The 26,028-nt window shown below is 39.5% G+C and overlaps 1 protein-coding gene across 14 annotated transcripts in view; it reads right to left on the minus strand.

Moving 5' to 3' along the window:
* MAP2K5 (mitogen-activated protein kinase kinase 5) overlaps nucleotides 1-26,028 on the minus strand; it is a 270,908-nt gene that overhangs the window by 209,361 nt on the left and 35,519 nt on the right. For all 14 annotated transcript variants that reach the window (XM_078448784.2, XM_078448783.2, XM_078448782.2 and 11 more), the window contains exons 4-8: nucleotides 22,898-22,967; nucleotides 18,110-18,150; nucleotides 17,062-17,129; nucleotides 10,559-10,607; nucleotides 2,979-3,043 (exon numbers count right to left, since the gene is read on the minus strand). In XM_078448784.2, coding sequence (XP_078304910.1) covers nucleotides 2,979-3,043; nucleotides 10,559-10,607; nucleotides 17,062-17,129; nucleotides 18,110-18,150; nucleotides 22,898-22,967 — 293 coding nt within the window. The remainder of the gene's footprint in view (nucleotides 1-2,978; nucleotides 3,044-10,558; nucleotides 10,608-17,061; nucleotides 17,130-18,109; nucleotides 18,151-22,897; nucleotides 22,968-26,028) is intronic.

Here is a 26,028-nt window from a genome sequence, read left to right on the forward strand (position 1 = left end):
TCATGATCTCGTGGTTCGTGGGTTTGAGCCCTGTGTTAGGCTCTGTGCTGACAACTTGGGGCCTGCTTCTGATTCTGTGTCTCCCTCTTTCTCTGCCTCTCTCCCACTCATGCTCTATCTCTCTCTCTCTCAAAAATAAAATAAAACAAAACAAAACAAAAAACCATCTTAAATCTGGGGCCCCTGGGTGGCTCAGTCAGTTAAATGTCGACTTCTGCTCAGGTCATGATCTCACAGCTCATGAGTTTGAGCCCCACCTCAGGCTGTCAACGCAGTGCCTGCTTCAGATCTTCTGTCTCCCCTCTCTTTCTGCTCCTCCCCAACTCTCTCTCTCAAAAATAAACATTAAAAAAAATATATTACAACACACACATATTAAGCACTGGCCACAGTAGATAAGTAAACTCAGGGTAAGTTGCTAATATTAACATAGCATTCCAGCAGGTATAGAACTTGTGCTAAGGAGGTGTAAGATAACGTGTTGTTGGGGCGCCTGGGTGGCTCAGTCAGTTAAGCGTCCGACTTCAGCTCAGGTCATGATCTCATGATTCATGGGCTTGGGCCCCGCATCAAGCTCTGTGCGGTCAGCCCAGAGCCTGGAACCTGCTCTTGATTCTGTTTCCCTCTCTCTCTGCCCCTCCCCTACTCATGCTCTGTCTCTGTCTCAGTTTCTCTCTCTCTCAAAAATAAACATTAAAAAATTAAAAAAAAAAAAAAGATACTCTGTTCTTTTATTAGTTCTCCTAATATAAGGAGATCTTGTGGCCATGCTTCTTGGCTACAAACATTAACAAAGCAAACAAGGAGTTACTGTGTAATGGGTACAGGTTTCAGGTTTACAAGATGAAAACAGTTCTGGGATGGATGGTGTTGATGGTTGCACAACAGTATGAATGTGCCTAATGCCACTGAACTACTGTAGACTTAAAAATGGTTAAGACACTAAATTTTATGCTTCTCACCATAATTTAAAAAATAATAAAACATTAACCTGATTCTAGATTGTCATTTTTCCTTGGTAGATAGGCAGGTTATTTCCATTCCCCTGCCTCCCTCTCCCCTTTCTGTTGGTAACCTGTGTTGTAAAATAAAAGATTAAAATGTTAACATCTGGGATATTATTTCTAATAAAAATCATCTGCTGGAGTTTGGTAGTCTTACGTTTCCCCCCTTCTAGAATAAACCAGAACACTAAATTCACAATAGGGCTTCAATTTAAAACCACAACCATGCCTGAGCGTTCAACATGTGGCTAAACAGAGCAAATAAATAGGTTAGGAGTGTAAAGAAATGTTTTGGGATTCCATTTGAAGCCACTAAAAGGAACCCAAAGAGTTGAAGAGTTGCTAGAAATCTTTCCTGTTTCTTTCCTGTTTTATTTTATCTGGCTATCAGCATAAAAGCATTAATAAAAAGAAAGGTTGAGGCTTTGAAAAGTGCTCTCTACAGTGAACTTAAGAGAAGCAAATCAGGGCATGCAGGTTCCTCCTTCTGTCCTTTCTAAGGGTACCTGAACCCAAGAACGTTCAGAACAGGGTAAAAACTCCAGTCAGATTACGAGTAAGATGAAGAGATGCTGTTTATGCAGCACTGGGGGCTACTTGGAAAGGGATGTCAGTACGATCCAGGGAAGGACAAGAGTACCTCAAACTCTTCAGACACAGTAGGTAGCCATGAAACATGTGAAGGGCATGGCCTCAGGATCATGTTAGGGCTGCACTATTATTTAATTCTCTGAATTATTACAGTGGAAGCACTTAACTTTCAGACCAACTATCCACAGTCCCCAGTCATCTGTAGGAAAAAAGAATCCAAATACATGAACATAAGTTCTTAAAGGACTAGATTCAAGAGAATGGACTCCAATCCTGGCTCTACCTGTAGAGAGAAGACTGAAGCCCTGAGTGGGTGAATAGGTCAGACGACTTTGAAGAAGCTTCTAACCCTGAGACACCTAATTCTACGCCAAGGCTGCATCTCTGTGTGGAGGATGTTCTGGGATTTTAAGATGTGACCCTTCATGGTCATAAGGCAACAGGGAAATTTTTATCTATAGTCACGTGGTTAGCAAACACTTAAAATTCCAAGAACATTAATAACCAATTATAAATTATTTCACAACTTTGAAAATATATATTAATATCAACATTAAAACATCTAAGGTAAAAACACAATCATAATGGGATACAGAGTTAGTGTATATATGGAAAACAGCTCTCTAGAGGAAAGCTTTATTACTCCCTCAGGGCTTTCATACAGAGTATGGATTTTTTAATTCCTAGTGGAATATTTTTCATACACCATTGCAGACTATTAAGTACTAGATATTACATTATGTAGTTTAAACTTTGCACTACTGCATGAGAAAGACTTCCCTGTCGAGAGAACTATTTTTTATGGTTAGCATTTTTTAATATGAAAATGAACACTCCTTTAGGGTAAGATCACTGCTACTGGAATTTGGGAGAATTTTATAACTTAACATATTCATCAATGTGTAGAAATTCTCTCGGGGGACTAGGGAGAGAAGGAAATACAACAGGAAGAAGGCTTTTTAATAACTTACAGTGTCGACACAGGGCAAAGCAATGGTATTTATAAGGTTTGTCTTCCACTGGACACAGCTGTAAAAAGGCAGGGGACTAGTACAGGGTGCTAGCAAGTTTAGAAAAAAATGGTGTTAAAGAGCAAAGGAAAAAAAATGCATTAAACTTCAGGCCAGTTAAAGGTACACCTGTTAATGGTGGACTATTAACATTCACCCAGGAGAGATGCAGACTCAGAAATATTAAAAAGGCAATATAAATGCACTTTTGCAAGCAATTCCTCAGAAAATAGATGCCTTGCAGAATTTTGGAGTCAAAAGTAGAAATAAAATCTAAGTGCCAGTGGTCATTTAAAAATCTTTGCCACGGAGAACTTGGATACTCACATTTGGCAAAAGTGGATAGAAAGTTTAAACAAAATCGACTACTCACTTGTAGACTGTGCCTCCGTTGCCATGACCAAGAGTGTCTCGATACCGTATGTCTTGTTCATTCATCTCCATGAGAAAGAAAGAAAAACAAAAAGGGTGTCATGCTGTGGATGGAAATGTCAAGGAAAAGCAACTCTGGGCCATAAACAACAAGCAGTCTGGGTCATTTCAAGTTCAGCTGCAAGAACGAGAAGATCAATACAACATTTGCTGTCCAATTTATAAAAGACGATACCAAGGGACAAAGTGATGGAAAGTTTAATGACAATTTGTTTGCCTGGGTCATTTCATTAAAGTTTGATAAAAGGTGTCAAAATGGAATGATATAACATAGCTCAAAAGGGTCAGGTCAGAGATACGGATAAGAACACAGTCTCTAGCACTACACATAACCAACGCCAAACAGCAGTGCACATAACCAAAATCAAATTTGGGAAGACAGCACACACACACAGACACATACCCAGTAATCTAATGCACAATCTATAAATAAATCAGCCCCTGAAAACTCCTCAGGTGACCCCACAGTTAACATTAAACAAACTAACTGAATAATGTTAATGATTTTCCTGGAGTAGATACAGCTTTCCTTTGGAAACAATAAATTAGTATACAGCAGTAACTGGGTAGAAATCATATTATGCCGATGGAAAAGTGCCAAATCGGTGCACTTAAAAATGCATACATAGACAAATACTGAAATCCATAAAGGGAAAACATATAATAATGTGATTCTTATAAACTCAGGTCATTTTCATCATTTAATATGTTAAATAGCATGCACATTTTCTCAGGTTCCATAAAACTACTACACCACAAAGACTACTCTCGTTTGTATCATGAATAGTAGTCAATTATTCTAGTGCCCACAAAATAATGTTTTGGAGTTGTAAAGAACTCCTTAAATTATTTATCAAATGACTTTGAGACTAGTCAGATTATATTTGATGCATTCGGTAATTTTCTACACAGTGGTCCAGTTGCTTAAAAATTAACTGCCAACTTTATTCACTAAATGGATTCAATAAAAGTGTTATTTTCCATATAGCTAAAGCTTGGGAAAAGCCATAGTAAGCCCTGAAAAAAAATCAATTTCCTGGGAATTGCACTGCCTTGCATGGGTAGATGGAGTTTTTAATTCAATATCACCTGGAAAAAAAAAATAGTTTGCTTTCAGACCATTATAGTAAACCTTTAAATATTTTGCTCTAAACTTCCGCCAATTGAATAAAGCAAGGCTCCATTTATCAAGGGAAATATTTTTCTTCTATACATTTCTGAAGTTGAAGCTTCAGAGAGCTGTGATAATTAGCAGTATAGTGCAGGTAACAGAAACAGCTTCCTTTCCAAGCCGTTCTGCCAATCCCTAAAAGAATATTGACAGAGTAATGTGTAAAGGCCAATTCAACACCCAATTTAATTGTAGTACAACCTGATTGGTGCAATTTGCAATCAGCTAATTACTATATTTATGGTCAGAGACAAAATGATAGACAAGTCAGAAAAATTGGCAACTATTTTCCTATTTGAGGGAAATTTTGCTCTTCATTACCTTTCTTGTATTACTAATACAGAAAAAAAGAAACCATGTTTTAACCTGCATAAAAGATGGAGCATGAAGAGAAGAGAAGAAAAGAAAACTTCCTTCTTCCAGACCAAAAGAGAAATTGTAAAACAGCATGTAGGACAGCGGCACATAAAGGAATTTGAGATGTTCAGTAGCACAGCTAGGACCAGGTGGGCTTCGATCAATGGCGAGGAAGGATATACATGGAAACCGCGGGACCTACTGGCGAGTACAAACAGGCTAATTCCTTCCAAAACACTTCTCAAGGTAGTCTAAACAGCAGTCTTAACCACCTCATTTGTACCATTAACTTGCCTAACAAGCTGCACCCTCATCAGGGCTCAAAGTAAATTTCCAAGAAAGCAAATTTCATGGACTACATAGGATCCAGGCTCCGCAGGGGCCACACTCTAAGACTACATCCCCTCCACCACTCTGTCAGGACCTTCCAGATAAAAGGACCAGTAGTTTCCTCTCAGAAAAATATACAAGCCGAGACATATTGTCATTACACATTCCAATGACACTCTGGGATGGACCTAGGACTTTGCAGGGGGCTGGATTTTGTGGCATTCTACTGAAGAGAAGGCAAATGGGTAGGTATGGCAAGTCTCTGAGCTGCTTGAATCATTATAGTCCGACATCGTAGGGTTATTTTACCTCTCAAACTCAGGACCCTGAAAAGAGAAGTGGAGCAGCCGCCTGCCCCCCATACCCAGCATTCTGACCTGACCAGGAGTGGTAGGCATCCACCAGGGGTTAGGCTGAGAGACGCTGTGTACTGTGGGTGTGGGTGTGTGTGCACGTGTGTGTGCGTGTGCTAAGCAGCGTGTGAGCAAATGCAAGGATAGAAATTTGGAATCCCTCAGACAATAAGATTGTAAGAGCCTCATAAAGATAAAAGTGGTTTTGAAGCAAAAGTTCTAAAACCAACTCACTTAAAAAGACAGTCTCCATAAAAAGGTAAAGTGTTTCTACAATGTTTTAAAGTTTTATAGACCTTTGCCTGGCCTATGAGCTGACTGATAGGTTTTTATATTTAAAAAATATCAGATTCTTTTTCTTTTGGCTTATTTGGATTTTCTAACTGTTATACAGTATGCAACTATTATTCATGTAAAAAAAATGTTTTAAAAGAAAACTGTTGGAGACAAGCTCATTAACTGATTACAAACAACCTTTTGAAAATCTCAAATCTCTGATTAAAATGGATTACTTCGGGGCACTTGGGTGGCTCAGTCGGTTAAGCATCCAGCTCTTGATTTGGGCTCAGGTCATGATCTTATGGTTTGTGAGTTCGAGCCCTGCATTGAGCCTGATTGGAATTTTTTCTCTCTCTCTCTCTCTCTGTCTCTCAAAATAAAATAAACTTAAAAAAAAACAGGTTACTTTAATTGATCTTGACTATGAAAAAAATCATGAACAGGATCAACTAACAGCTAATAACATTTTTGCCTTTTTTCCTTAGATAAGAATATTAATTGAACTTTTCAAATTGAAGCACAGGAACAGTGTTCATTTTGATACAAAAGTGGGATTTATATGCCTAGAGTGTACAATATTTAAATATTACAGTTGGAATCAAGTATCAAAAACAATCACAGAATTTTGCAGCATTTCAAGCACATAGCCCAATTCACTTAGGTCATAAAACTAGTCAATAGCAACTAGTCAAGGCTAGAACTTGGTCCTTCAGTATTCTCTGCTCAATGCCATATGTCAGCAGCTGATGTCCTGGCTAAGTATGGAGGGACATCCTCTCCCATCAGTGGTCACTGGTCCACAGGAAGGAAAACAATCAACAGAAGGGCACCCACAAGTTAAAAGCAATTTCATTAGCTATGGTATTTGTTTCTAAGAAAAGAAATGTTTTACAGATCACATAGCTATATAGAAAAGAAGTGAAATAAAGATTTTATTCAATAGAGATACTAAATTATTTTAAAATATAACTCAGTTTTCTTGCTTTGACTAAAAAAAGCAAATAAAAGGCAGAATACTATATGTGAGACTAGAGGAAGAAAAAGCCATTGGAGTTAAAATTACATGTCAACTGAAAGAGGGCAAATGACCTGGGAACAATGACAGGCATTGGGTTCTGCTCCTGCTGAAGAAGAGTCAGGGGCTGGAACGAAACGTGAACCAGACAGGACAACCTGCAGGGCGGCAAGGGTGTTCCTGTGTGGGCAGAGGATGGTGTCATGAAGTATGGACTTTTGTGTCTGTGCAGACAGAGGAGAGGGTCATGCTGTGTGGACTTCCATACAGTCTCATTTATGTTTTCGTCTTGTCATAGGATCTAAGATGAACCATAAGAATCTAAAGAGTTTTATATAGTGGTGATTATACAGCTTTTAAAGCTTATTTTATAGTCGAATTCCTATTTTTCTTCCTTTTTAAAAAAAAAAAATTTTAATATTTATTTATTTTTGAGAGGGAGACAGAGCATGAGCGGGGGAGGAGCAGAGAGAAAGGGAGACACAGAATCCAAAGCAGGCTCCAGGCCCCAAGCTGTCAGCACAAAGCCCAACACAGGGCTTGAACTCACGAACCACAAGATCATGACCTGAGCTGAAGTCAGATGCTTAACCTACTGAGCCACCCAGGCACCCCTAAATATTTTTTTAATGTTTATTCATTTTTTAGAGAGAGAGACAGAGACAGAGCATGAGTGGGGGAGGGGCAGAGAGAGAGGGAGATAACAGAATCTGAGGCAGGCTCCAGGCTCTGACCTGTCAGCACAGAGCCCAACACGGGACTCAAACCCACAAACCGTGAGATCATGACCTGAGCCGAAGTCACTTAACTGACTGAGCCACCTAGTGCTACCCTCCTTTTTATTTTCTAAACACAATAAGTATGCTTAAAGGCATCTGAAGTTCTCAAAATAGCCAAACATGCAGCAGGATCAGAATTAGTTCTAAGATCTGTGGCTTCTCAGTACAACTATACTTAATTTGTCAGGAATAGGAAAATATGGTCACCTTCTCCTATAAAAGCTAAAACACGAAAAGAAGAGAAACAACTTTAGAGATGCAAAGGTGACAGTTGTTCATCCTTGGAGTAACTATACACTTTTTTAATACTTTAAATTGACCCACTGGGCCATTTCTAATCAGTTTCACATCAAGGGCCAATGTTAAAGAGATGATACCGCACTGAAAAGGAAGTGGGAAAAACACATCACGAAATCACAGCAATGATACTGATCTATAGCTCTCAATGAAACATGCCAAAAAAAATCTTATAATCTGGCTTTTTTTAAGCTGGCAAAAAAAGGAATCCTCGGTCATTAAACGATAAAAGAAAAACGATGTCTCCATTCCAAAGACTAAATGTTAAACTCTTAAAAAGTGCTTGATTTAATACAATATTAATGAAATTAATGGGGAAAATGAAATGGAATTCAATTATGGATCAGCAAAGAAAATATTCTTTGTTTATTGTCTGCCTGTGTTAAGAAGAATCAGCACCTATCGCTTATAAATCATTAAAATAAAAATGCTCAATTAATCCTTATTTTATATGTAAAGGTCTGACAGAAACTAGACCCATCACTAGACCTTTGCTTCACAAATCGAAGCAATAATGGTTTCAGAAAGCAGTCACACTGTATGAGCAGACAATTGGAGAGATTTAGTAAATCCCACTTTATAGAGCAGAGACTAGTCGGAAAACACAAGCCAGTCAAATGTTTCTTATGAACTGTTGACACTATATCAATGCTGAATCAATTGGTGGCATTTACTCTGAGTGACAGAAAAGAAATAAATATTTATATCACATAACCTATATCAATGAACCCAGGCAGAAAGCTATTTCTAACCTGTCAATATTTGATTATCTTGAAGAATCATGTCCCTTTCTTTTAATGATTAATATGAATTCCTTATTAAACCTAAGTGGAGGCTAGTGGAAAGGCAAATCATTATTAATGCTTGAGAGCATAAACCACTAAAATAAAAAACTATGCTCAAGTGTTAAAGTATCGTTAAATGTGACTTACATCTTCCATATCAAGTGGTGTCAGTGCTCAGCCCAGAAATTTATTGATGCCACAACTGGGCACATTACTTCACTGCGATGCAATCTCTCTCAGTCTTTAGTTACCCTATAGCACCAAGGAACTGAGAAATTAGCACAAGGAGGAGGTATTATGAGGACTTCCAAACGTGGGTTTTTCTGTTTTGTTCGTTGTGACTGAAAGCAAATAAAGGCTGTTCCTTAAAAGAAAGAAAACGCCAAACTGTTTAACGCGGGGTTAACACATTCCCAAGGGAAGGCAATAAACAATCTTTAAGTGTCAAAAATCATTCTTATGACAGTCTTCCACCACAGAGAACCTCATAACTGAAACCACTAAGATATTTATGGCACTAGGTTTGTTGTCAAAACATTAGGAACATTTCAGAATGCTTATTTTTTGCAGTGGAAATAAACTGTTTTTCATCTTTGAAAGAGGAATCTATGACAGGTTATTTTCCATTGCCTGAGTTGAACAAATGTAGTTAAAGCTTCTTAATTTATGTCAATTTTGAAATATATTTTCCAGCTGAAGAACGCATGTGACTCACACATAAGTTACAATTAGTAACTAGACCTGCAAGCGTGTTAAGAGACACGGAAAAATCCCAAGCTCGCGATTTCTGCTTTTAGTCAGGTTTTGTTTCATACTGGGTCCGAACACATCCAGGGCACTAGGGGGACACATTTGCAGATCTCAATCCAAACAAACCTCTGGCTGCTTAAAGTACTTTTAGGTACTAGATAAACACTATATAAAATTTTGAAACCATGATGATTACAGAGACAACACCAGATTCTCCTTGGCTGTACACAGAATATCTAAGGACTAGAATTCCCACACTCTGGATGACGACCAGATGTCAGAACCGGATCAACTTATTTTTTCTAACTGTATTCAAGGGACTGTGTGCTAAATAAGTAGGGCTTCCAGAAGCACTATCATACCGTCACTGTTTTAAGGCATGAGCATCCATCTATTAGGCCACAAAGTTACAGGTGATATTAAAGGACAAGCACAAGGACCCAGCTTTGTCTTCTTGACGTGCTCCACTACAAGTACTTGATTCATGAAATGCCAATGAGGCTTGGAGAGGTCAGCGTGTGAAGGCACTGAATAAGCATCTGAGATAATTAAGATTTCAGCCTTCGAAACATGGACGGGAAGTGAACAGCAGTTAAGAAAATCAATAAGAGTCTTTTATTTGCAGTGACACAGATGTCTCAGTCAATAGAGCCTAATAGGCAGGCTTGATCGCAATGGACAGGCGCCTGCCTCCAAGGCTATCAAAGGGCTTCTTCTATAACAAACATTAAAACGCATTTATGTTGCTATTGAAGAATCGAGGACCCTGTAGGTAGCTTAATTTGCCAGTGTATGTTTAAAAGCACTATACTATTTCAGATGTGTCCATTTACTGGAATCAAAATTAGTGAGAAATGACTGGCCTGCAGGCCTGTTTGTCCCTCACTGGCTAGGTTAGGTCATGCAGCTTTAGATGGCCAGTCCACTAGGCCAACCAAACCAAGGGCTTCTCAGGCCCAGGATTTTAAACGCCAAAGGTCTGCTGTTACGGTGTTCCCCTAAAAAGCCAGCGTTCCTTTCAGGACAAAAGAAGGAGCCAAGGTAAGAAAGTAACAGTTTTTCCTCTTCTCCTCAAAGATAATGAAAGTGGCAGCCACCTCCGGACGCTGGGCCATTTCAACAACCCATGGGTTGACACACTTGTTCAGAACTGATTAACTTTTTTTAGACTGAGATGGCAGCAGGGTGGGTGCCTGGTACTTCAATCTGCTGGGAGTGAAACCCATTAGCACAGTTTGAAAAACGTGCTACAAATTGCTCTGCCAATCAAATTAAGCCACTGTAATTCATTTATGACAAGAAGACATTCACAGGCTCTTTATCTGTTTATTAAGTATATGGATACAAAAACTGGACAGTAATAAGTTACTGCTACGTGAAAATCTTAATATGTAATGACACCTACCTGGCCATTGGCTAATATTTTTTTCAGTTCAGCAGAAGACTTCTTTAAGCTGAAAAAGGAAGACATAATTTTTAATGGCAAGATCACTGACACCTCTGAACACTGTTCAAAATTCCAGACTACAATATGTCTTTGTTTTAGGTGAACACAGGGACTCCACACTTTGCATCCTTCTTCCTACATCAAACATTTACAAAAGTAACTGGCCATATGGCAAAGGTATTAATAAAAATCCTGAACCCCTAAAGCAAGACGGAAGCCTCCAATCCCAATGAAGCTAGATTACCTTACGGATTACTTCAGTGACCTTTCCTGGCTATTTAGTCCTGCTGCCTTTGGGTAGCCTTTCAGTGGCTATTTTATGTGGGCTCTGGCATCTGCTAAATACAAAGAACTTAACGATGCACAAGAAAACAGAACTTCAAAAGATAAAATAGCTTAAGTACGGATCTTTTACTACCATTGAGAGGTACAATTCAGCTTGCTGGGAAGCAAATGTGCAACAAACAAATTCTGGGGCTCACTGGTTGTGTCATCTGGCACAAGTCAGTTACTTATCCTCTCTGAACCTCAATTTCCTCTTTCTGTCAAATGGGGGAAATATCAACTTTATAGAGTAATCAAGAAAATTAAATATTACAAAAAGCCCACACACATTGTAGATATTAAGTAAATTTCAACTGCTTTCTCTTTGCTTTTCTGTTCTATAAGTGGGAGACTCATCTTTCAGAGTTATTTAAGAAACATGAAAATGTTCTTCTCTGGACACATATGACTTGTAAACACTTACAGGAATGAGTTTAGGGAAAGTGGCTAGGGAACACTCTGAAGTCCTTCTAGCTTTATTATGAGTTATGCCCACAGATGCCCACCCAGTTAGAGTGGTGTACAAAACAGCATCTCATCTCATCAATGTTCTAATTGGAAATGTAAAGCTTGTTAACTCTATTCTTTTTTTTTTTTTAATTTTTTTTAACGTTTATTTATTTTTGAGAGACAGAGACAGAGACAGAGACAGAGCATGAGCGGGGGAGGGGCAGAGAGAGAAGGAGACACAGAATCCAAAGCAGGCTCCAGGCTCCGAGCTGTCAGCACAGAGCCCAATGCAGGGCTCGAAAGAACCCACAAGCTGTGAGATCATGACTTGAGCCGAAGTCAGACGCCCAACTGACTGAGCCACCCAGGGGCCCCTTGTAACTCTATTCTTTATCTATTCTAACCCTCTATTCATCTACCAAATTAACTCTCTTCCCTCATGCTAGTTACCTGTATAGATGCCTTTCTTTCCACCACACATTCCCCAAGACTGGGAGATCCCTGAGAACATGGACCACATCTAGATCACCTCTTTTCCACTCCCTTCCCATCCTTGAACCCAGCCAGGGACGTGGCACGTGCTAAGAATTTGATAAATGGTGGCCTTGGTTCTGGTTGTGATTTATTATATGGCAGTCACAGACACACATACACACACATGCATTTGGTACCTTGAGTAAGTTATACTTGATAAAGATCTCAGGCTTCATGTCTGACCACACTTGCTCTTTCAAGTTATGACTACTCTTCTTTCTAAATACTTCTTAAACTTCTGCTATGGTCAAATGCAGACTATGGAGCAACAGTCCCTACTTTCTCCAGATTTTACAAAACATGCCCTTAACCAAGGATTCTAACCTTTAATAATGTCCTCCCAAGTCTAAGAATTCATATACTGAAGTGGCAGTTAAGAATTTTGTAGAATGATAGGGCGCCTGGGTGGCTCAGTCAGTTGAGCGTCCGACTCTTGGTTGCGGTTCAGGTCATGGTCTCACACTTCGTGAGACTGAGCCCCGTGCCAGGCTCTGCGCTGACAGCCTGGAGTCTGCTTGGGATTCCCTCTCTCTCCCTCACTCTCTGCCCCTCCCTTGCTCGTGTTCTCTCTCTCTCAGAAATAAACGTTAAAAAAAATTTAATAAAATAAAAAAAAAAGAACTTTGTAAAATGAGACTAAGGCAGAAATATGTATCAAACAATAAACTACCAAAATCAATCCAGTTAAGAAAATATTAATAGCAGCTCTCATTTACTGCATGATTACCATGTGCCAGGCATGGTGCTAAATGCCATTACTCATTATCCTGATTTAATCCTCACAATAGCCCTGTGGGAATAATTTATAAAGGAAACAAAGGTTCAGGCCTTGCTCATTCATTCTCTCTCTCTCTCTCTCTCTCTCTCTCTCTCTCACACACACACAAACACACACACACACACACACACACATTTTTTTTCCCCTGGGGAACACTTAGACCCCTTGTATTCCCACAGATGACTCCCAATTTAACAGTTACAATTATTGTAAAAACAGAAATAACAAAACAATGTCTAGGCAATGTTTCTCCACAGATACTCCATTATGTCACACAACTTGAAATAATAACATTTTGATTCAATGCATTTACAAAGCACCTTTCATCCAAGAAGCAAAACGTGATTCCTTAATACAGCTTCATCAGTCTTCCTAACGCTGGAGGTAGATAGATGAAAGTTTAAGCATCCCAATTTTATAGAAGGAGGGAGCCAAGATATTTAGGAAAGGCCTTGACTTGGCAGTGGAACCTGCATTCAGTAATTATGGCCAAGGAACACCATGTGGATTAGTAAGGTCATTTTAACAGTCACCCACCTAAGGCAAAGACCACTTCATGCTTTGAAAGTAATAGAGGAGAATGCTGATTTCGTCCATTATGCCAATGTCTGACTACCAACTTGGTCTCAATAAAAAAATAAAAAAAAAATTTCTGGAAATTTCTTTGTGCCTCAGTTTACTCAGTATTTTGTTTATCTGTATAGTCACGGTGACTTAGATTATCCAAAAATCACTTTTCAAAACATCTTAAAATTTAAATGTGATGTTATTGCAACCTTGGTATGACACTTTAAGAGGGACACTGAGATATCTAAAGAAGAAGAAATGGGTGAGGAGACTAGAAATAAGGTATCAGAGAGGCTGAATGAGTTGGGAGAATTCAATTCAGAGACAAGACTTAGAGGGAATATAAATCTGTTCATCCACTCATTCATTCAAGCATTGTTGACCATCTCCTATGTGCCAAGCATCACACTGGGAATTGGGAATTCAATAATGAATATGCTGTAGTCACTGCTCTCCAAGAGTACAGAATTTGCTGGGGGACAGAAGCGACCGTAAGACAATGTGCTAACTGCCACAGTAAAAGCAAGCACCAGGGGATTGGGGAAATTATAGAGTGGGTACCTGGTGTTGACTACGAGGTGTGCAATCACCAGGGGTGGTTTCCAGAAGAAGGTAAAGCTCTGTTCTTCAAATCGGCCAAGGTTGGCCAGACTGAAGGTGAAGAAGGGGAGGAAAAGAGGAGGAAAGCAGGAAGGGCCAGGAGTGAGAGAAAACATGATCCACTGAGGGCTCCATGCATTCCTCAGCAAAGCTGGAATGTCAAGCAGGAAGGGGTCAAGTGGGCAGGGAACTTAAATGTGAGGGCCCATTGCTCACCTGTAGCCAAGGTTACACACTGTCCTGAAGGTTTTAAGGAGCAGCAGTCAGCCCTAAAGGGGGAATGATGGGCTCAGAATGCATGTTGGCAAGATCACTGTGGCTGCAGCATGGAGGAGGGGCTGCACATGGCAAGACTGTGGCTGTGGCCATGATCTACAGAGCCCAAACTGCCTTGGCAGCAACGGGGGTATTGGCCAATGGACAGACTCCAGCATGACAGAAGGCAGGCCTACAGGTATAGGGACTGACTAGATGTGGCTCTGAGGGAGGCCCAGGAGGCAGTGAAAGATGACCAGCAAGTTAGCCACTGGGTGGGTGTGGGAGAATTTGCTGAGACAGGAAACCTACAAGTAGTGTGTTTGGAGGGAAGACGATGGGAAGAGCTACCTAGAAGAGGGAACAGCCCTGCTCTGAGGGCCAAACAAAATCTTTACAAGTGGGTGCTAAAGGGAGACCCATCTTGGCTCATGACAAAGAATGTTCTAAGACAGAGCTACGTGAAAATGGAAGGGGCTGCCATGGCCAATAAAATGCATTCACGCTGCGAGGGATATTCAGGAAGTGCCTGGATGACCATTTGGCAAGGGCTGGGGAGTCAAGCATCGAAACAGAGCTGGATTAGATTGGTGCTCCTCTGACTCATTCTCCACAGCACAGGCAGAGGGTCTTTTATAAACAGAGCCGGACATCTGATGCTCACCAATGATAATACAAAAACGAAAACTAAAACAGAGGGCCCTGCCGACGTGGCCCATCCTGTCCCCTTCTCTCTGATCACTCCAATGTTCTTCTCCCCTCTCTCCACACTCGCCCAATCAGTACCCCTCCCTGGGCTCCAGCCAGACTGGCCTACTTATGAACACACCGAACAGGCCTTCCACAGACGCTCTCCCCTCCCTGTGAAATGCCCTTTGCTGGCTCTTGATGTGGCTAGGCCCTTCCCATCCTCCAGGCCTCTCAGAATGTCACTCTCCTCCGGAGAGTCTTCCCTGAACATGCTGTCTAAATCTAAACACATTCCTGCCCAGTGCTCTCTCTCTCCAAAACCTGCCTGCTTCCTTCATAACACTAATTATAAAGTGTGATTGTCTGTATTTGTTTGGGTTTTTTTTTCCCCCTGTATGTCCATTAGATAGCAAGCTCTAGAGGATAAGGACTACATTGTACTTCTCGTGCATAGGACAATACCTACTCAACAGGTGACACTCAATAAATACTTTTGATTAGTTGTCAACGTGGGACACAGAACATGGCCAATGCAGGGTGGCATATTAGAATCTATAGCAGGTCTCTTTCAAACTGCATTCCTCCCATAACAGAAGTCACTGCTGGAGGAGACCACCATCACTAGGTAGGAGGCTGTCACATCCCTAAGGAAAGATACTACAACAAAAGGCTGAGAACTACTAAATCAGATAGTCTCCAAAATTCTGTCCAATGTGAAAATTTTATGATACTCTGTGAATATACACTGTAGTTCTTTAAAAACCAAGCTAATTTACTCCTATTGTTAGAGCCAAATCTCAGAGAACTTGAAAAGTTATCCTGCCCCTTCTATGCCTTCCCATTTTTTTTTTCAACTCTGTCTTGCTTTTTATACCATGATGAAATAAATGGAACCCAAAACACCAGAGAAAGTCCTTGTTTTTCCTCAAGGCTCATGGTGGGTCTGTCTGAACAACAACTTTTCTGGAAATAGTGGTAAAATTAAATGCCCAGCCTTCTTTGACCTGAGCATAACAAGTGACCCTCAGCCCCGGGCCTCCACTAAGCTGCAGGTATCGCCTGGCAGGGCCAAGCCCTAGAATGAGAACTAAAGACCTACCCCTTGTGACCACAAGACAGAGGATCCGCTAGTGGATAACGTGGTTGAGTGCATTTTAAGACAGAATGAATTGTTTAAGAAGAAAACACACTTTAAAAGTAGTGTGCTCACAGCAGGAAAGCTGGTAAGTAGATACACTGACACCATAATAAAGCAATCAAGGAAGCGACTTCTGAGGAGGAGACAGGAGGGTAAAAAGAGAGTCAGAAGGAGAGACTTTAAATTACCTACAGTTAAAGCCCTCTGGCAAAAGAACCAGGACTCTGGGTTAAGGAGGCGGACAGAAGGAAGAGGAGAAACCTAAACTATACCTCAGCCAATAAATAGCTGTGCGATACTGGTGACAGCTCTACACTTAGAAAAGCCTGGGACAGAGTGGAAGGGTCTTCTGGCTCAATGCCGGCTTTCCAGTCACCAGCGTGAACAGGTACACCCAGAGAAATCGCCTCCACAGCATCATCCTCAAGTACAGTAATGTGAGGTGCACTCGCTGAATAACTGAGGGTATAACCCAAATGACCTAGAACTCTATCAGCTTGAGCAGGTTGCTCCTTCCACTTGAGGACCGTGATGATCGGAAGCAACACTCTGAAAAGACACTCAAGTCTTTGGTATCCCCACAGCAGTGTAGGGTGCTGTTAGCATGAATGAGTGAAAATTATCTTCCTTCTGCAATAGCTTCAATGTTCTGTATGACCAAAGATACAAGAAGAGCAACATGGCTGGTCAGTTTAAGTTCCATCACTTCGCTCTCTCCTGCCTCTTTCTGGTGAAGAGGTCAGTGGACAACAATGGTGCCAAAAGACAGACAATCAAGAAAAAAATGGTAAGTGTTACACAATTTACCCAACCAGATCGTCAAGGCACGGAAGGCACTGAAGTGAAAGGCACTACTGAATTCTCTGTGAAATTTGAAGACTGAAGGCACACCATTCCACAGACCAAAATTATTAGTTTAAAATGCCTCATTCCATCTTCCTCGGTGAGGTCCTTTCTCTGCAGTCAACACGTAGCTACAGTTACCCAACTGGTCAAATTTCTTCTTAGCCACATACACATTCGTATGGTCTTATAGAAGAGAGGTGTCATCCCACAAGCCTCATCCCCACCCCCAGCTCTGTAGATAAGCATGCTCATGGGCACACTTCACTTGCTTGCTCTTACCTATTGCTTGGAAGTGAATCCGGGACAGCTGGGCTGCCGTGTTGAGAGGGTCCAGCCCGGGTATTCACCTACAAGGAAAGAAAGAATCTCGATCAGTCTTGTGTTCCGAGGACACAGTTCCAATTAACCTATAATTTGCCACAAATTTCTCATTTCACTATGAAGGTTAATTAGCTTGTTGCTAGACAGACCCACGGTTGGAGTCTACTCGGTATATAGGTTACAGAACGGTACAACCCGTATGTTACATAATATACTTTTCCTGTTGTTATTCAAATACCTAAATGGTGTTGAAATAAAGGAGAGATAAATGGGAAAATTGCAATTCACTCTCCAGAACTGAATTCAATTCACTGTTTTGTTTTGTTTCATATACAAAACAATATGTTCAAAAAAGAACATGAAGAATACATCCCGAGGTTAGTAGTGAACCTCACGTTTTCATACCCTTCCAGCTCTAAAACCAAACAGAACACTGCAGAACGTTTCCTATTCACTGAAAAACGAGGTCCAAATAATTAATTATAAAATGCTTGAATCTAATACAATAGCCAGCTTTTCTTTCAAATGTGAAGCTGTAAGCAGAAATCCAGAATTCAAAAGACAAAGAACAATGAAAAGACATCAAATAAATATATGTTTCTAGCATAAATATGTCAAAAGAAGAGGAGGGTATTCTGTGTGCAATATGCTTAGGTGCTTAATTAATCACTGAAATGAACTCTGTATTTTCACGCAAATAAATCTTTGTGGACACCAGTGCTCAGAATCATCCTGAAGAAACGGATCCACAAAATGATTCAAAATAATAATAAAACAAAAAAATGTGGCCCCCAAAAAGCCTTCTATCCAAATATGTACACATATTGAGAAAATACTACAGATGAATCCCCCTCCGCATCCCCTTTGGAAAAAAAAAAAAAAAAAAAAAAAAAAAGGATCGCTTGTCAGAGCTTGAGAAAGTGCAGTTTTATTTGACATTTCAATAAGTGGAACACAGCATTACAAATCCATCTAACTTTACTGAAACAATTATTGAAATTCGTACCTTCAGGCCATGTATGTTCCGTTCCCCAGGAGGCTTGCAGGCTGAAACAGTAATTGACTAAATTGTAGAACACATCAGGGCCATTTACAAATTTGCTCAAAATGAATCGTTTAAAAAGAAATGAGGGTGACACCAAAATTAGCAGAGAGAAATGATTGAAAAGTGGCTCCCAAGACCCAAAGTGGGAATTATGAACCAAGGTTTTTAACTTGCAGGAGTGAGCATTTATAAATGCAAAGAGCTTTCTGACACCACCTCATATAAATTCCAATTTCTGCTTAAAACATATAAAAATCAAGTTAACTGAGCTAAAATGATTAGATTCCTTTCATAATTCAAATTTCTGCAATCTTTCCTCAACTCCATTACATTGTATATCTGCTATCACTTAAACTACTTTGAAAATAGCCAGGGTTTTTTCTTTGAGGGGGGATGGTGGGAGGTTGGAGAAGGGTCTTTTAATGCCAGAAAGATGTTCAGAGACTCTAAAATGGAATATTCAAGTTTGAATACCAGTTTGCACAGCAATAATTAGTCAAATTTGTTAAAATACAAGGATATCACTAATTTTACTGCATTTTTTGCAAATCTTGACATCTTCTAATATTTAAGTCTAACGATAGAGCAGTGCCAGGAAAAATATTAATTTCCCGACACCACCAGGATGTACAGGTTAGTACTCTTCCAATTCAGCAGATGCTTCTTCATCAAATGTTAGAAATACAAAAGCGTCCTGCCCATTTTATAGGCTGCTTCCCTCTGAAAGCTATGGGTGCCCTCCATGTTGTATGTTGAGGGACTGTCAATTTTGATTGATTGTTTGGGAAGGATGAATTTGATTTTTTTTCCTCCTCCCTCAGATGTACATGTATTTCTCCTCTGTTTCTGACAACAAGAAATAAAACTGTTTAATAAGAAGATGTGGGTAATAATTACAAAGCGTATCAATTGTTTTAATTGTGTATATTTTTAGTACATTCAAATTTATTATGTTACTCTCCTAGAAAATATATCTAAACCTTAATAAAGAATTTTTATTTTTCTAAAATACATTAAAATTAGGACTCCAAATCTTTTCTCCATAAAATGGAAATTAACTTTTTGAACAAAACAAAAGTCACATACATTTGATGCCTGATCCTTGAGGGAACATTAATACTTCCTAAGACAACACTTCAGAGTATTTCCACGTAAGAACCCAGTACATTCACAAATTTCACTTAATAAGAAAGTGGCTAAGGAATCAGAGACAGGTGTCAATCTTACCTATTACCTAAACATGTGCCTCATTACTCAACTGGCTTCTCAAATCTTCATGACTGGAAATCTAAACAATATTCAAAAAAACCCAGTAACCTCGTATTTCCTAAAGTTATGGAGTCAGAAGCTGCATAAAGCTAGAAAGTTTTCATAGTTACCAATATTTAACATATCTTTTAACTACAGGGAGTATAGCAATGAGCTGGGAGTTACCATCCAAGGCAAATGTCTTACTTGGAATGAGAACACCTGAGGTTAGAATAAAATCGTTTTCTCCTATCTTTCTCACTTGTTCAGTCTAGAGATTCTTTGTAGCATGGGGCTTGACTGAAGAAACTAAGGTCTGGGAGGCCTCTAAACAACTAAGTATTAACCCAGTCAATCTGTCCAGTATGTCTATATCTTAATTGTCTAAGTTTGGGTAATCACATTTACCTATATAAAATATAGGTAAGTCAGAGTAGAGTGCCTGGGTGGCTTGGTCAGTTAAGCATCTGACTCTTGGTTCAGGTCAGGTCATGATCCTGTGGTTTTGTGAGTTCGAGCCCCGCACTGGACTCTGTGCTGGCAGCATGGAGCTTGCTCAGGATTCTCTCTCTCCTCTCTGCCCCACCCCCACTCACACTGTCTCTGTCTCTTTCAAAATAAATACATAAGCTTAAAAAAAATAAAAATAAAATATAGGTAAGCAAAAAGCAAGAATACAATAAACAGAGTCGTACAATAACATCCAAGAAACCATAGAGATAGGGAGACTGAATCTCATATTTAAAAAAATTTAAATATGGGGGCACCTGGGTGTCAGTTAAGTGTCTGACTCCCGGTTTCGGCTCAGGTCACGATCTCATGGTTTGTGAGTTCGAGCCCCACATCGGGCTCCGTGCTGACACTGCGGAGCCTGCTTGACATTCTCTCTCTCCCGCTCTCTCTGCCCCTCCCCTGCTCACTCTCTGTTGCTCTCTCAAAAATAAATAAATAAACTAAAAAAAAAATTTTAATATGGCCTGGAAGAACTTTATTTAATAATTTATTAGAGCCTAATAGGTCTGTTCTAGGACTACATGCGACAATCATATCTCATATACTGTCTTCTTTTAAGTATCTTCTCCCTACAATGTACTATTCTCTACACTCTTACCAACCCCCTGCAGACTGCCTCCAAGCACACTCCATGATTATTTTCATTTATATGCCCTTCCACTTTAAGCAAATTATAATTTAAACAAAATTCTTACTCAAAAGGTATACTAACCACTTAAAGCTGTTGTGGACTCTGAAATTATTTAATCTCTCTGAACCTACATATTCTCATCCATACAATGGAATCAGTAATACCTAATAGACAGAAATGTCAGAAAAATGAGAAATGATAACACTTAAAGGAATATTACTGCCTGAACAGAGCAGATGTCTAAAAAAAGGTTGTCACTGCCATGAGAGATGGCACAATGGTACAGACAAGAAGACTGAAAAGGACTGCTCATGAAAGAAAAGAAAAAAAAAAAAACTTTGAAAGATTTTGGATGAAGAAGAGTAAATCTTTTATTGGAGGGGGGAAAAAACAACAAAGACCCAGAGCATTGGAACTATGATTTTCCACGTTACTGTACTAGAGTTTGCTATAACAAAAGAGTTATTATGTCAAGTAGGGAAACAATTAATGGAAATTTTCCACTGGTAAAGTATTCTTGTGGAGAAACAATTGTGAAACTTGCCCAATTCTCCCATCGTTGAAAATAACAAGAAGCAATCTGCATCCTTGTCACTGGCCTAATGCACAGAAATGGCAACATTCCTTTTTCTTTTCTTTTTTTAATTCATTTTTAGTCTTCAGGTACAACAGAATTGGATTAATCTTAATTTTTGTTTCACAGACACTATCAATGGCCCCATTTTGTTTACTTACTTAGCTCTTTAATGCATTATCATTAATAATGTACTAAGTACTCCCAATCCCACTGCCCACCTTAACACTAGAAAAGCATTACCCTTGAACCCAGACCTTCTTGTGGGCTGGCCACATCAGCTGCCTTTGGAGACTTGATCAGTGTAAATTAGAGTCTACTGGTTAACTGAACCATTCAACTTCAAAGAGTTACAGGTAATGAAAGTCTAGAATGGTTAACTGAAAAACCCATACCACGATTATCTGTACAGTATCAGTTGACAAAGACAAGATTATTTCTTTTTTTTTAATTTTTAATTTTTTTTTTTTTAATATATGAAATTTATTGTCAAATTGGTTTCCATACAACACCCAGTGCTCATCCCAAAAGATGCCCTCTTCAATACCCATCACCTACCCTCCCCTCCCTCCCACCCCCCATCAACCCTCAGTTTGTTCTCAGTTTTTAAGAGTCTCTTATGCTTTGGCTCTCTCCCTCTCTAACCTCTTTTTTTTTTTTTTTTTTTTCCTTCCCTTCCCCCATGGGTTTCTGTTAAGTTTCTCAGGATCCACATAAGAGTGAAAACATATGGTATCTGTCTTTCTCTGCATGGCTTATTTCACTTAGCATTAAGTTATTTCTAAAAAAGTTGGAGCATTTCCTTATCTGCTCCATCAGTTAAAAAAATATGAATTCCAAGTGGGGCAAGGTATCATGCGTGAAAGACTTAATGGTTTACATAATTAAACTGTTCTTTTCTACTATGATTCAAAAATTTTTAAGTTTATTTATTTTGAGAGAGTGCATGCACACGAGCGTGCATGTGTGCAAGTGGGGGAGGGGCAGAGAGGGAAAGAAAGGGAATCCCAAGCAGGCTCCCCACCGTCAGCCCTGAGCCCAATCGATGTGGGGCTCAAACTCATGAACCGTGAGACCCGAGCCAAAGTTGGATGCTCAACTGGCTGAGCCACTGAGGCGCCCCTACTATTTTTCGAATTTTGAGGAAACATTAATATACAGTTGATCAATCATATCAGATAGGCGGCTAGTACTGCCAATCTAAAAGAAAAAAAGGAATATTAATTGACTTGGTGATTCACCAAAACTTACTCTCATCAGCTAATATTTTTGGGAGACTTGACAATTAAATTCCTATTTATGAAGATTTTCCATTATTTGGAAAATGTCACCCCAAAAAACCAAGGACTAAACATTATCAAAATTTCTCTCCTAAAACCCCACAGTACATCTTCGCTTCTGCACTAGCTGAAAGCTTTCTCCTTAACAGCAGCTTTGGCTACCATCATGAGCCACAATTTATAAATATCCGAAATTAAAGTCATTCATTTGCCTTGGTTTAGAAACCATGTGGACCCCCAAAGAGTTCTTTAAGCGAATGTAAGTATGTACTTCAAAAACAAAAAACAATCTAGTTAGTTTAATTTACTCTAGTAAATTAGATATTTTATCTGCCATAACTATAATACAGCCTGCAATCCCCACGATAATGAATACTTCTTTTGTTTTTTCAAATTAAGAGCTAAACATCATGTTATGTGCATTTAAACCTTTGGAAAACATAACTGTTGATGAAACAGTTTACTGAAATAATCATTGTTGATTAGAATTTGTTCAACATTACCTCTTGGAAATATCTGCAGAGGCTCTATTAACTGTCCATTTACTTGCTGTTCCATTACTGTGGAATAATACTGCAAAGAGATTATAGAAAGAGATTACTCAGTAATGTATGAATACTGGAACAGACACTTATGGGTTGTTTAATTCATAGTACTTTTGTAAATTGCTGGTATATACATATCAGCCTTGAGAATACTTTGTCCTATTTGCACATAAAAACGACTATATTCAGCATTGAAAGTCCAGTATAATGCTATCCTCCACTTTGTCGTTTGTTTTTAAAAGTAAAAATGTTGATTAAGAATTTACTATTTGATTTCAAGAAATATTTTGAAAATGACATGTATTAAAAATGACACAAAAAGCTTTTCAGTGGAAACTTCTCAAATTGTTTCTTGTTCTTTTCTCTGGGTTTTGCAAAGCAAAATGAAGACACTTCCCACCTACCCTGGACCTGTGTGCCCGGCAGATCAAACATTATACATATTTGTGTTAAAAATGTACACACAACGGGAATCTAAATCATAGACTGTGGAAAAAGCAAACAAGGTATGACCTGTCCAAAGATGACAGGATTAATATGACAGAAAGGTAGCTCAGTTTTAAGCAAACATACCTTTCATGCTTCAGTCTTTTAAACACTTTAGCACAGATCAAATTTCACTTTAAAATTCTGGGCACAAAACATAAAGTTCCAAGTGAAAAAGCTTTCACACTCCTTCATAAACACAAATTCATTCACCAGGCTATATTATGGTCTGATTCCCATTTTCCTTAATCTGCTAATTGGTGAGCATATGTCCACCGAACTTGGAGACGGCTTCTGTGCCCTCACTTCTTTTACCACGTGACAAATAACAAAGTAGAAAATGTCAACGATGAAAACAACTGATTTTGTGTTTTGTGGGTTGTCACACACAGAGCAGAACTCTCCTTTCATTCTTGCTGTTTCTATATTAAAACCACATACACGTTATGTAACTGCCACATTTGGGAGACATTCTTCCTTGATAATCATTACTTGCTGACATTCCAAAAAAGTCTTCTTTAGCAGACACAGACACATCTTCCTAGTGCTTTTACGTACGTTAAAATCATTACAAAATCAAGGGTTTTGTTTCTGTTTTTGTTTTTTTACAAAATAAAGGGAATTATGTGATTCTACATCATCTTGGGAATCACAAGTTAACAATCTAAGGCTCTTTGTCCTGAAAACAAACAAAGTGAAGTGAATTTTTGATAGCTGTGGGCTGATACAAGTGTATCCTCCTCTCCAAGGGCTTTCAAAGTGTAAAGGAAACTGATCCTCTCCTTCTGTGGACGGAGAAGCCTAGATACACACGGCATAAACATGTGTGACACACGCTCTGGAATACATACCAAGGCGAATGTCATTCAGGAGACTATATTCCTTAAAACCACAGAAATAAACCGCTCGCCATTACTCAAACAGTGATGACAAGTAAATGAAATATCAATCATGTAGGCTGTCAACCTTTTGGGACAGCAATAACTGTTAACAAGTAGTCTGGAAAAATTGTCCAAAAATGACTTGTCCTCGGCACACAAGTATTTGAGGTTTCCATGGAAAATTAAGATGCCAGTGGCTATTTGGAACATTGCTCAGGTATTCTTTTTAATGGGAAATTTGCCGGTTATTGATCCACAGCATGTACCCCCTTGGTTCTGGAAGGCTGCAAGCAACTTTCCAATCAGTGGCTGTCAAAAAAATTACTGCCTTTTTATACTGATACAAGACAACAGCAGTGGCGGTGTTCTCCTATAGTTAATGCTTTTCTTTAATTAACTGCTATGTACAATAGGTTAGTAATTTCAGTTACTACTTCACTACAGTCCTAGAAATCAAAACGAATAAAATATCTTTATGCTTTGTCTAACAAATTAATTATAGAGTTGTCTGAAACTGGTGCTTGGGGTCAAGTTTGAAAACAAATAACCTCAAATGTAAAGGGTCAGAACAGGTGCAATGCATTTTTTCCTACTATAAAACCTTGCATGCATGAAATTGACCTGTTTTCCAACTTTATTTATTTGCCTCCTAAAATAAATAAATAAATTTGGTTTCCCTTTCATTTCAGACCTGTGCCAAATCAACTGGCAAACTATACATACGTTTATAACCATTGCACAAATTTTTCGGCCACGTATAACCATCTCTTTATGCTACCTTTAACACAGTCACAGTAATGATATTAAGTGTGCCACTTGCCAGTATCTGTAAAGCAAGTAGTTAGCATTTCCTTTTTGTTTTCCACAGTTCTTCCAAATCCAAGGGACATTTTTTTTCCTGCTGAAATACTGGGTTTGATCTCTGTTTGTATTAACAGAGAATCTTGTGATCCATACAGCAAAGTAATTCAGCATCAGAAGCACACCGTAAAGGGTGGTAATTAAACCCATGGCTTGGGCCCACTCCAGACAAGCAACTCTGAGGAGCAGGCCCTGTGAGGGCCAGGGTGGGGCTGGCAAAGAGGCACCAGGCCTAAGAGCTCAGGCTGCCACATACCGAGCGTTCTCGAAGGGACGAAGATATGGCACGGGGCCACGCATACCTCCCGGCCCAGAGCAGTCCTGACAGGCCGTGTGTGCGCCTGTGCTGCCCAGTGAGACGAGCAAGGCACTTGGGGGACTCACAGGGCCCCGATGTGGGGAGTGGCCATTCCCCAGCACATAAGTTGGGCAAGGAAATAGTGGCCGCCCCTCGGATTACGAAGATGCTACACAGCCAGAGGAGTGCCAGGAGACTCACTTGAGGGGCAGACGGGCTAGCACTGAAGCTGGGGAGCAAGGGATTTCCAGATCCAGGCAATCTCTCAGTGTTTTTAGATATTCTCCTTTTAAAGAGAGCCTTTCCAATTTTGTTCTCAATAGTGATAAAACAAGCAATGACTTCTAACAGTCCAAACCAAATTGAAGAAGAAAACCCAAACAAATAAAAAGCTAAATCTTACATGCCAAGATACTTAAAAAAAATTTTTTTAATGTTTATTTATTTTTGAGAGAGAGACAGTGCAAGCGGAGGAGGGGCAGTGAGAGAGAGGGAGACACAGAATCCGAAGCAGGCTCCAGGCTCTGAGCTGTCAGCACGGAGCCCGACGCGGGGGCTCCAAC

The sequence above is a fragment of the Panthera onca genome, chromosome B3 (genome assembly GCF_046562875.1).
Source record: "Panthera onca isolate mPanOnc1 chromosome B3, mPanOnc1 haplotype 2, whole genome shotgun sequence".
NCBI classification, from domain to species: Eukaryota; Metazoa; Chordata; class Mammalia; order Carnivora; family Felidae; genus Panthera; species Panthera onca.